We start from the raw sequence: 12,770 nt of genomic DNA on the forward strand, positions 1-12,770 counted from the left end.
CTTTTTGTGCCTTAGCCAGTAAGGCTTACTTAGGCAGCTAACAGTTTCAATTGTATTGGTTTTGTTTTGACTATCAGTCATTGTGTGCCTGTTCTTTTCTCCTGTAAAATGAAATAAAAAGTTGTAAAAAATATATTTTTTGTTTAATATTTGGACATTAATAGTTTGATGACTGTTTCTCTTTGGAATTCCTCATCAAGTAGTTTGTGCTCTGCAGCCAAGCATTGTTACTGCTTACGTCAATGCTGATAATGTTTTTAGTCGAAGTGTTAATAGGATCATGAATCACCGTATACATTCTGATCTGTGTGACTGCTTTATTTTTATCTGTCTCTGCTGAGTCCATTTTATAAGAGAGAGCCTTATTAGAGAGAAGTAGATGACAATTCTGCACAGTAACAACAACTGGTGAACCAAAAGAAACTATGTTAAACTATGTCTATTATAAATCATTTTTAAAACGATTTTACATCCTCTTTCTTTCTGTTTGTCTGCCTGTCTGTCTATCTACCTACCTGAAAATAAAATAAAAACATGCATGTGCATCCAATATAAATATGAATGGAAGATTTATACAGTCATAGGAAAATATTCGAAATATTCTGTAGTTACCTAGAGTATGCAAATGATGGAACTTTTAGTTTCTCACTCCCTCTCTAAACACTCCACATGCAAACACATGGGGACTGGGGAGCAGTTATTTTGTTATTAGTAGGCTACAGCAGAATAGTCTCAAATCCAGGAGGAGGGTGACACAGTGTGGCGAAAAGTGGATATATCAAGTTCCCTGCAAACATCAGGCTATATAATGTTCATTGTAAAAACGGGTGGGAGCACTACTTCAACTGTTTACAATACTCTCAATCTCAACTTTGTTACTGATTAGAAATGCTAACTAATTTTGACATATTTATCAAATAATTGGATGTAGGCTATTAAGTGGCATTGACATCAGCCTATGGCAGCCTAGGCCTATAACTAAAAAACACCACGTGGATGCACAAAAATGTTACATTATTTTAACTGGCACATTAAACTGACTTAATATGTATTATTAGTATATTACTATGGTTTGTTTGATTGATTGAATACTTTATTAGCAGTTTGCCAAAAAAAACAACATCTATGACAGACAGATATGCAGTGCTAAGCAAAAACATCATATAGACGACAAAAAGAGTAATCAAAACATTTAGGGGAGCCTGACTTTTACAGGGGCCAGTTCCAAATTGCAGCCACCTGTATTTGCTTATTAGAGCGTTTATTAGAGTTTTGGTGGCATAGCACTAGAACTAATTTAACCCCTTGTTTGAGATGGTCTTGCCAAAAGGTGATTTGATTTCTCAAGTAGCAATAGGCTGGCCGCTAGCCCAAACTATACACTCACACAGCCCAACAATAATGATAGAGTATTATCTATTCTTCTAAAGGTCGATCCTAATTTGAATTCAGAATTGCATTTCCATAAGCCCGCAGCCAACATGGGAATTTGTCCGAGGCCAAGGCCCAAGGCCAGTCCTGAGAAGGGTTTCTCATCATTATTAAACTAACACCTAAGACCTCCAACAGGAAGAGTGAAAAATAGCAGATCTACAAGCACACAATGCGTGAGGCGCTGTGAGCTTGTAGATCGGCTATTTTCACTACTTCCTAAACATTTGTTTTCTAATTTATGGAATTTCTAAGATTCTTATACCTACAAATGGGTCCCGAGCCACTGTTTGGGAAACAGTGATGTAAATCAATCGCTGATCATACATTGACTGTTGGCTGTTGACCTTTTAAATTGTTGTTGTGCGCAGAAAAACACTACAGCAAACTTACACGTTTTTTCCTGACTATACTATGGCCTGGGCGGCCATGCACAATGATGTTAGAATATACACAACAAACCATTGCTACAAAAAATCCTTCTTCAAAATATCTGATGAAATCCGAGTCTCTCTGACTGCTGTGTGCAGTATGCACCACTGTCCACTGTATATAGCTTAATTTATAACTCCATCGCTCGCCGAAAAAGAACGGATCTACAAGCTAACAACACGTTGCATTGCAACGCGTTGTTATATCTGTAGATCTGTTCTTTTAGACGAGCGACCAGCGTTGCCATGTCTGCTTATTATAAGCCACTTTGGGCTTCTTTTTCTGTAAAGGTGCTTGTAAATATTGGTATTTGCGGGTTGCGGTTTTTGTGGCTTGTTTCTGAAGTGTAGTGGCTTATTTGGGCTTGTTGTCTCCTAATATTATTCAAACCAGTGGTTCTCAAACAATTTCATGTCAAGGACCCCCAAATGAATGTATTTGTCTGCGGACCCCCATCTGAAAATATTTTATGCCAGGGACCCCCATACAAGATTTGTGATGTTAAAATATTACATATTATAATTATATTATAATTACATATATATTATCTTTTCAAAAAGTTTAAAAAGTGCTCAATGTAGTCGCTTGTTTTCATAGACCTGGTTGCTTATTTCTCTCGCAAAATCTGGCAACACTGCGAGCGACGCCTTCGTACCGACGAAGTACAACTCCAGCCGATCCTACTGCTACTGTACGGTTAGAATGCATTGCAAGGCGAGCAGCCCGTGCACGGGCGTCCAAGAAACCCCGTCGACGAGACAAAACTCGCGGCGTGAACGTGGCAGCCATTTTACATCCTCCAAGTAGTGAATGACTGAAGCCGGACCAGTGCCGGGAGTTTTTACCACTTTTCTCTCATTAATTATCACATTTATCTTCCGAAATTATATCAACACCATACGAGTTGGTGATCCATCGGCAGGTATGACGGAATGCTCATTAATTGGTCACGTGGTTGTCGCTTAATTGCTTGGTAAAAAGTGTTGGGAAAGACCGAACCGTGCGGTGCTTGTTTCAAACAATGTGGTGAAACTGGTGGTTCATCCACACCGGCTTTTTGAAAATGGACTCTTCCTATGTGGCGGCACGTTGTGACAAAACCACCCCGTCTTGCGAGCTGGACATGCAGCATTCAAAGGCCTGGCTTTCATTATATTAAAGTTTAGTAGTGTTATTGTCTACAAAACGACGTTATAACAACAATGGCCTCGGTGGCTTGAGGAGAGGGGAGAGGGAAAAAAATCCCACATCGAATTAGCATGCTAACGCGAGCTAGCCTATTTTGACAGATCGAGAAATTGACACGCTCATTGTCATTGTATGTGTGCTGTGCTAACCCGTTAGCCCCGTGTTAGCTTAGCGAGGATTCCCCCCCCCCATCCCTTTTTAGACGTGTTTAAGTTTGACGTGGGAATAGCGAAAACATCTAATGCAAACACGTTGATGGAAAACATCAAACGGGTCAGGTTTGTTATTGTCCTTCTGGATGGCATTGGTTTGTTTGGTGCAACGTTAGCTATGCAAACTAGCCAGCTAGCTAGCAGTCACTCCTTAACTTACATTACCATTAGATTCGCTTAATTCTCGCAAATCTTTCAAATCTAACGTGTTAAGTGGTGTGAGTGTCACATTTGACTTTATATCTTTTTTAAATCGACCATTCCAATATTTTCTTTTGACCATAATATTAAACACGTGCTGTCTTGGGAAATTAAGATTGATTAGCAAACAGTAATGTTAAGTTAGTTCCAAGGGCTTGTTTGCATGTTATGTAGCGTTCTAGCTAACAGTAGCAGCGTTAGGCCAAAACACACTGGATGTTAGCCTTCCACGTTTTGTTCAGGCTAACGCGCTGTCAGCTTTATATGAATGGAAGGCGATCGGATCCATGCTTTTCTGAACGGCCCAGTTTATGCATCGTGGTCTGAATGACTAGACTACACGTTAGCCGGTTTGCTGTTCATTGGCGTGATGCCCAGCTATTTAAGATTTAGTTAGTTATTATTTTGCAACGGTGTCAGTAGATGATAGTTCGGCGTACATGCTTGATGATAACTGGTCAGCCACCGGAAACTGGGGCTCAGTCGTTGAAGGAACACGTGTATCGGCTATCTAGCCAGTGCTGAAGTCAGCAATGGGAAGGTAAGCTAACATGTAATTTGGAGAGCAGACCAGGCCCCATGCTACACCAGCGGAAAGGGTTGAGAAAAGCAGCTTTACGTAGTGATCTCGACTCGGGTTTGTGCGAACTTCTTCACCAAAAACACAAGAGCGGGAGGAAATGCCACATGTGCAAGTGTAGTTTCATTTTTGACAGTTGAATCGAGAATTAAATGCAAAACGTGTGTATTCGTTATGCACGTATTGACAGTTCCTTAACCGAACTGAGAGCTGCAATCTGAAGGGAACAGTGAAAAGTCACCTGATTGCAATGAATGTACCACATGGAGTCACTTGTCTTCTGCACATGTTAGCACCCCCTATGCATTACAGCAGACTTAAGAATACCGATAGATTAACAGATATGTTTCATATTGATTTGACTGTATTCGCGATTACAAACTGTCAAAGCATCTTTTGCACTGAGCACACAACTTTATTGCTTGACAAGTCTGAGACTGAACTCTCCTGAACGCATCCCAAGTCTTGCCCTTGACACAGGATTAATTTGGCTCATTGCATTTACACAGATTTCTGGAGACATGGCCACAGAACATATTAATGGAAATGGTCCAGAAGAACCAATGGACACCTCTGCTGCAGTTACCCATTCTGAGCACTTCCAGACTTTATTAGAAGCTGGTTTACCACAGAAAGTTGCTGAAAAACTAGATGAAATTTACATAGCAGGTAAGGCACAATGAATATCCCAGCATATTCATATACACAAATCTTTATTTCAAAGTATTGCATGTGCTGTCATTTTTTATCACCTTTATGAATGTGGGAATTGGGATCATCAAGCAACTTTTTGTGGTTTCCTACCAAAATGGGTACTGCAGTGCAACAAAAAATGAAAAAAGGGCATCATATAAAATGTGAATAATTTGAAAATGTGTAGTGTATATTTTTTTCCCCTCAAACTGTACTATGAGCTGTCCTGCTATTAAACCTTTGCATGCATCCTCTTGTAGTGAGATGAGCATAAGCATGTTGCTTGTAGCATCAGCTCAAGCTCAACTGTACGCTCTGAGGGCAGGTGGAATTTCAACTCCATTTTCGCTTAGGCCTACTTTCCCATCGATCTCGATAGTCTATAATTATTAACGGGGCGGGCTACAGTGGCTAAATTAGGGGTCAAATTGGGACTTGTTTAGGTACATGTTATATGTAGAAAAGTACTGGCCTGGTCTTTTCAGCCAGATGGGACCGAACCAGAAACAATGGCAGCAGCTGTCTGGTGTGTGCCTGCCTGGGACAGGTGACGGGCCCCTCCATAGAGCAGAATGCAGACAGGCTCATTAGAAGCTCCCAGCCACAGTACAGAGGAGCACAGGCATATCAAGTTACACCATCACATCTGTTGTGATTAGTTCTACAAAAAAGTGTTGGTTGGAGGATAAAATGCAGCCCGACTACTGAATACATTCATATTTGAGGAGAGTAATCTGGGTCCTCATTCCTAGAAAGCTTATATATTGACACGTAACATAAGAGATGACATATGTTTCCCATCCTTTCACTTGTACATGCACTGCTGCACTTAAATGACACAATGCAATGTCGCTTATCTGCATTTTTGCTTTCCTTATGTTTGTTTTCTATTTTTCTGTGTTCTCACCCCCCTTCCCACCTTCAGGTTTGGTGTCACACAGTGACTTAGATGACCGAGCAATTGAGGCTCTGAAGGAGTTCAACGAGGAAGGTGCTCTGCACGTCCTTTTGCAGTTCAAGGACAGCGACCTCTCACATGTTCAGGTATGTGCAACTCAGGGGTTTAAATATTGACTAGATGACAGAATATTGCATTCTGTTGTCCACTTAAGCTCTGCATGACTTTGTCTTTGTAATAACAATGGACAGCATGTCTGTTATAATATGGGTATATGACGATTAGATAGTGGTTGAACATTAATAGCTTTGAGCAATCGTTGCAATCTCCTTATTTATAGGATGTGTTACCAATAGGGATGTGACATTTAATTGATTTCTGATTTGATTTTCGATCAGTGCTCTAATTGATTATTAAAATACTATATCGAAAAACGTTTATCTTTCATTTTTAATGGTCTATTCAATTCTAAATTGGAAAAACTTTTCCAATATAGAAATTTTTAAATCTTGAAAATAACTAGCTTCTGTACGGAAGAGGAAACATTGTGCGAGTGCAGTGCATATCTGTGCGTGCTTAGAGGAGTTTTAAGTTTCCTAAGTTTCTGCTGCTGGCAACTTTTTGTATGTGGGACAATTTTGACAAATTGGATGGAAAAACAGTGCAGTGCAACATCAGCAGCGTATAGTTTGTATATCTAATTTCTATCGCATATAAATCAGGCTTTATGGATTTAGTGTTACCCATGACAATGACAAAACGTGGTGGATCAAACGCTATCGGCGGTAATACTTCCATATATGATGACCCATTCTTGGAGACGTCTCTGCGATGACAAGGAGGTGAAAGTCGGTTAGGAAAGAAACCTTCTCAAAGCATTTAAATGATCTCCAAGCAGATTCATAGTTCAGACAAATCAAACTCTGTGAGGAAAACATTGGGAGTTTTAGAAGCAAAAAATTGCTGGCCTATGCAGTTGTAGAAGATGCAGGATTTCAGCATTATTATAGTGAGCTGTGCTTTCCATTCTCCCGCCGCGAGGTGACCCTAATCGGTCACATCCCTTATTACTGTCTTGTATAATAAGGTGCTCTTCATGTATAACTAAGAATTCATTACTAAACTATTGTGTAAATATTGCTCCACTAATCTAAAAAAAATCTGTCATGTTTTTACAGAACAAAAGTGCCTTTCTTTGTGGAGTTATGAAGACATACAGACAGCGTGAGAAACAAGGGACCAAAGTGTCAGACTCCAATAAAGGACCAGATGAGGCCAAAATCAAAGTACGGTTTGATGCCACAGTGACACGCGACAGAAATGTGATTGAAAACTTTGTGTTTCAGTCTTGGCATTTAAAAAAAGGGTATATTTTTAAATTTCATCTCATGTCTCTATTCAGGCCCTGCTGGAGAGGACTGGTTACACACTTGATGTGACAACAGGTCAGAGGAAGTATGGAGGCCCCCCACCGGAGTCTGCCCACTCAGGGGCACAGCCCACCATCGGGACAGAGGTACGAGTGACGAATGTTAAACACCTGATGAGTCACACATTTAACGTCCTTGCTGTAGAACGATTCGGGGTAAAATTAGCGAGTTTTCCCTTGAGTGTCTGAGAGAGTAGAGACCTTCTTTTATGGTTCAGTGAATTAGGTGGTCAAGGAGCATGTGTGTGTTTCAGCTCGGTATGCACACATCTATCTCGTAAACGAGCTGCTTATAACACTGAATTAATTTGCAAGTTAACTTAAGTTCAAACTATTTTTTATTACCTGAGCAACTTTTTTGTTTTAATATGGTGTCCATTTTTTACTGTAGTAACTACAACCAACACTAATGGTTCACCGGTAATATCTGAATGGACAACTCGCATAATGACATTTCCTGTTTCTTTAAACCTCAACTTTTGAATTAGTTTTGCTTACGGTGATTTATTTTCTCTATCTGGCAGATATTCGTTGGCAAAATCCCTAGAGACCTTTTTGAAGATGAACTAGTTCCGCTGTTTGAGAAAGCAGGCCCCATCTGGGACCTACGCCTGATGATGGACCCTCTAAGTGGCCTGAACAGAGGCTACGCCTTTGTCACCTTCTGCACTAAAGAAGCTGCGCAGGAGGCTGTCAAGCTGGTATGTGGCCTCCAAGTAACCTGTGCTGGAATAGAATGGCTTAGAAAATATTGTTTAGACACCATAATTGTTAATTCTGAGGTACATTAGTTTCCCTTTTTAGATGGGATATTAGAGAAATATAAATCATCATAAAGAGGGGGAAGGATATGCAACACAGGTATCTAGCCAGAATCAAGCTGGGGATGTTGTAATTATGTGGTCAACAGCCTACCCTCTCACCTACCTGTATGCCCTCTGAAAATATCAGAAATGTACCAATGTATGCTACTACTTGTGGCTAACCAGCAAGTTGAATGGAAAATGTAACGTGGCTTTCTTTGAGAACTGTGACGTTCCCTCTGTTCCTTCTTCCGGCCCTCACTGTCTCGTTGTCCTCATCCTCCCACAGTGCAACAACAATGAAATTCGACCGGGCAAACACATCGGCGTGTGCATCTCTGTGGCCAATAATAGACTGTTTGTTGGCTCCATCCCCAAGAGTAAAACAAAAGATCAGATTGTGGAAGAATTTGCAAAAGTCACAGGTAAGGCAACATCGACTTTTTGGGTTTTACTTTTCCTTTTTGTTCTAAATGTTTAAATTGAAGGTTGAAAATGTATGTATTTAATGTATGAATTGATTGCACTGTAACTGCATTACAATTGTGACTTTATATTTAAGAGTCAGTGTTGGAAGTGGTTTGCGCTCATAATTCCGACATCCCACTACTCCGACTACGTGGCTTCCGCGTGCGGTTAGGGTTAGGTATAGGGTTAGTAACCGTCGGAAAGGCGACATGTCAGAAAGCCGACATGTAACCGGTTGAAGTAGTAGACTAACTATAATATTTAACTGAAACACCATTTCCTCTTTGTGTCCAAATGATGATGATGACATAACTATCCTGGAGTAACTCTGGTTACAATGATAGCTTACCGCTAAGATCTGACTGGACACTATAGTCTGAAAACAGTAGAACTAATTACATGTTTTTGGTTCCTGGCAATTTAGAATATCTATCACCTGTGATCCAATTCAAAATAACTAATGTCTGGTTTTCATACGTTTTTTTTCTCCCTGATTCGTAAATTGACTTCTCTGAAGTCTCGGTTTTTAAATATGCTATCTCTGTTCGAGACCGTCTTGAAACTCAAAAACTAAAGAAAATCAAAAATCTTTCTTGAGAATTTCTCCCTGACTTGAAAGGCAGACTGCCTACTGTGCCTAGTTAATGTATAAAAGGCTACTGTAGAAAGCTTGCCATTCATCCAGAATTAATCCGCTTTAACTTTTTATTTTTCTTCTGCCTTTCCCGTTTCTGCAGAGGGTCTAAATGATGTCATATTGTACCACCAGCCAGACGACAAGAAGAAGAACAGGGGCTTTTGCTTCCTGGAGTACGAGGACCACAAGACTGCAGCTCAGGCCCGTCGCCGGCTCATGAGCGGCAAGGTGAAGGTGTGGGGAAATGTGGTCACTGTGGAGTGGGCCGACCCCATAGAAGACCCTGATCCAGAAGTCATGGCCAAGGTGAGACCAGAGGTCATGGTGGTTGTTAGTAGTGGAATAAAGCCTTTTGTATTGCTCATATTTCTTGAAGGGAACCATTGGGTTTAGTTAGGTTTTCCCTTTTTAAATTTGAATCAATTTAATGGACCACTTAAGTTCTTATTACTTGATTAATAATATTGTTTTTGCTGGTTTAAAGTATTGTAATTTTATAAAATGTATGTGTAATTTTGCAATAGTTAATCAATGTAACCGATAATTAAAAAAATCATCAGATAAGAATATTTTGTCAGTTCTTTTTTGGGGGGAAAGTTGGCTTATCTTATAAACAATAATCATTGTTTAGTTAACAACATTTACTGTCATAAGGGGGATTTCTTTCGTCTGATTCAATAAATGGAAAAACAAATTGATATAATAATTGCTAAGAAAATAATGGAAGGTTGCACCTCTAGTTTATCAAGTATTTAAACCGTGAACCCCTCTTTTACAGCTGACCTCTATAACATTGCATTTCCTTTCTCAGGTTAAGGTGCTGTTTGTGAGGAACCTAGCAAGTACTGTTACAGAGGAGATACTTGAAAAGGCCTTCAGTCAGTTTGGCAAGTTGGAGCGGGTGAAGAAATTGAAAGACTATGCCTTCATTCACTTTGAGGAAAGGGACGGTGCTGTGAAGGTACAGAGAAAAGGAATGATTGAACACTGACTTACGGTGATATTACAGTATTGTCCTTGGAACGTCTGAATGTCTCATTTATATTAATCTTTTACAGGCTCTAGCCGATTTGAACGGCAAAGACCTGGAGGGAGAGCACATTGAAATAGTTTTTGCCAAGCCACCCGACCAGAAGAGGAAAGAGCGCAAAGCCCAGAGGCAAGCCGCTAAAACACAAATGTAAGCAAACATGTAACTAAGCTAAACAAGGCTTCAATTAATTCCAAATGGCACCATGTTGATCAGTATATATTTTCTCTCTCAGGTATGATGATTACTATTACTACGGTCCCCCACACATGCCTCCGCCTGCTAGAGGCCGAGGACGGGGGGGCCGAGGAGGCTACTCGTACCCACCTGATTATTATGGCTATGAAGACTATTACGATTACTATGGATACGATTACCATAACTACCGGGGTGGCTACGATGACCCTTATTATGGTTATGAGGACTTCCAGACTGCTGGGAGAGGACGAGGAGCCAGGGGAGGAGTCCGTGGAGGTGCCACCCAGAATAGGGGCCGCGGTGCTACCACCCCCAGGGGCCGAGTGGGCTTTTCCCAGCGAGGAGGCCCTGGAACAAGCAGCAGAGGTATACATAGTGAATTGAAAAACATATGCTGGTATGTGCTGTCAAGACATGCGTCTTGACACTGAGGTTCAGTTATAATGTAATCCAGTTTGGTTTAGATCTCTTAAATATCATGCATTGTAACAATTTGTCCCCTCTAATTTTGTGGGGAAGGAGATGAAAGCAGAAGGTTAAGTACAGACAGTATAGATAAAACAGTTGGTTGCTACCAGGGAGAAAAACATAAACCATGTGAACACAGGATGGCTTGCATTGGAAGCATTGCTTTTAAAGTTGAAGGTATCTTCCACATGAGTGTATTAGTGTCTAGGTGTAATTAGGTTTGCATTAATCAAAAACCTCAGAGCTATGTCTGCTTATTAATTATGTATACACTCCGAGCTTTAAATATGAAAAGGTACACCTGCCTATTATTGGCTTCATGACTAATCCCTGACAGGTGTCATCTTTCAGAGCTAGTACTCAAGTTGGTTTGCTCCATTTGCCAGCAGACAAGTCTGTCGGTACTGTAAACATTACAAAGAACCCTGCAGAGCTAGACGCTTGCAGTTTAGATATTGGTTTTGTTGTAAATATGATGGAATTTGATTAAACTGTCTTATCGTAGAATACGTTCTGACTGATGAGAGAATGGCAGACCAGTGTCTAATTTTTAGAATTCCGTTCTAATTTTATCTGTCTTCTGATTGGTCCAGCAGGGAAACGCGGCCGAGGGCGGTCCTGACCTGTCACAGTGAAGACTGACTTGCTGTGTGGGGTTACACCGTAAGCTGCAATGGATGTTGACAAAAAAAAAACTCGACGAAAAGGTCCAATGATATTCCAGCCTTACAGAAGCATCTCCCCCCCCCCTTTTTTTTTATTATCAACTGCCACCTTAAAAAGATGACCGGAGGATTCTGAATACTTGCCACCGTTCCTTGCCCCAAGCCTCTGTACCTAGCCCCTGCACACTGTGCTACATATTGCCCCAACAATCTACCCCCGCCCTGTACCCCGAACATGCCATTTTTAAATAATTATTGAAGAATTTGCACTTTTTAAGTTTCTTAGGTTTGAAGTGGCTCAAAGGAGCTTGATGCTATTGTATATTTTTGTGCTAATCGCAATTTTTATTGTCGGAATATCCATGTTAATCTTAATCGTTTGATTTGGATGTTTGAAAGAGAACATTTGCAGGTTTTTAGGGTGTACCCACCTGGCATGGATAAGTCAGGCATTCCAGGAAAGTGGTTCTTTTCAGAACTTGTCTTTAAAGGGTTGGTTGACTACCTCAGTACAGAGGACTAAACTACCCGGCCTGTACTGTAAATAGGGAAACTATATTGATGAAAGCAGGGCTTGTTTTCATACAAAATATGCACAAGAGCAGCAGCGCAAAAAACGATGTACTTAATGTAATATAGTCATTTTAGCTGCGGCTCTGACACTGCAAACAGTCAAACTGGGCATGCAAAACAATCTCATATGATGAGCCTGAACAAGCCCTGCTTTTATCCTATTTTGAACTGAATTAGCCGCCTTGCTTCTTCAGATTATGTAGTTACTGGTTGTATAGTTTTTCGGAAAAATGTTACTTTTGTAAAGGCTTCAACATCACAGGGGCATCCAACTGCCTTTGATTAAAAAAAGCCCTGCAGTGTCCCTTTTTGCCACGTAATTCCAGTGGATTTGTGTTTTATATTAATACCAATAGAGCATTTTTTGAACGATGTCAGTAGAATTATGTAAAACACCCATCATAATCCAGTAACTGTCCCGATCATGCGTAATCTTGAATGACCCCTTACCACTTCTGTGTACAGCAACTGTAGTACTTCTATCAAGTGTATGTTGATTGATTACTGAATTGCCATATTGCCCAGCCAGCGCATGTGTGCCTATCAGCTGTTGAGATTTGGTGAGGGATCAGTCATTTTGTGGTAGAAGGGATACTGCAGAGAATGATTTGTATTTCCATGTATAGCAAAAGGAAACTGTGCTATTCAATCCCCCGGTTTTGTATACAGTTAACTCCCTCTTCAATAAAATCATTACAACCACCTTTTGAAAAAAAGATGTTAGCAGTTTTAAAATATTGTTGGTGGCCAACAACATTTTTTGCATTCCTGCAAATAAATTGTTTTATACTGTAAAATGGAGGTGAGTGTAACTTATTTTTGTAATAAAGTTTTTGATTTCTATCTGTGTCTTACTGTTTGGAT

General features: G+C 40.3%; 1 protein-coding gene across 2 annotated transcripts; it reads left to right on the top strand.

The window, feature by feature from the left end:
- Positions 1–2,640: 2,640 nt before the first annotated feature.
- On the top strand, positions 2,641–12,749 carry LOC311035588 (heterogeneous nuclear ribonucleoprotein Q-like). 2 transcript variants are annotated; one of them, XM_084043872.1, is made up of 12 exons: positions 2,648–2,785; positions 4,554–4,713; positions 5,663–5,781; positions 6,814–6,921; positions 7,038–7,151; positions 7,589–7,765; positions 8,157–8,292; positions 9,073–9,278; positions 9,784–9,933; positions 10,031–10,152; positions 10,238–10,566; positions 11,262–12,749. In XM_084043872.1, the coding sequence occupies exons 2-12, from the start codon at positions 4,566–4,568 to the stop codon at positions 11,288–11,290; spliced, it is 1,638 nt and encodes a 545-aa protein (XP_083899998.1). In that variant the 5' UTR covers positions 2,648–2,785; positions 4,554–4,565; the 3' UTR covers positions 11,291–12,749. The 2 variants fall into 2 exon arrangements, with proteins under 2 accessions (XP_083899999.1, XP_083899998.1); XM_084043873.1 differs by lacking the exon at positions 4,554–4,713 and having other exon boundaries at positions 2,641–2,785.
- The last annotated feature ends 21 nt before the right edge of the window (positions 12,750–12,770 follow it).

The sequence above is a fragment of the Gymnoscopelus microlampas genome, assembly GCF_963454915.1.
Source record: "Gymnoscopelus microlampas genome assembly, chromosome: 20".
Classification (NCBI taxonomy): domain Eukaryota; kingdom Metazoa; phylum Chordata; class Actinopteri; order Myctophiformes; family Myctophidae; genus Gymnoscopelus; species Gymnoscopelus microlampas.

Excerpts from the sequence above, each read along its gene's own strand:
- LOC311035588 (XM_084043872.1), top strand. The coding sequence starts at position 4,566 with ATGGCCACAGAACATATTAATGGAAATGGTCCAGAAGAACCAATGGAC. Across the intron at positions 4,714-5,662 it reads AGATGAAATTTACATAGCAG|GTTTGGTGTCACACAGTGAC; the intron begins GTAAGGCACAAT and ends TCCCACCTTCAG. Across the intron at positions 9,934-10,030 it reads AAAGGGACGGTGCTGTGAAG|GCTCTAGCCGATTTGAACGG; the intron begins GTACAGAGAAAA and ends AATCTTTTACAG.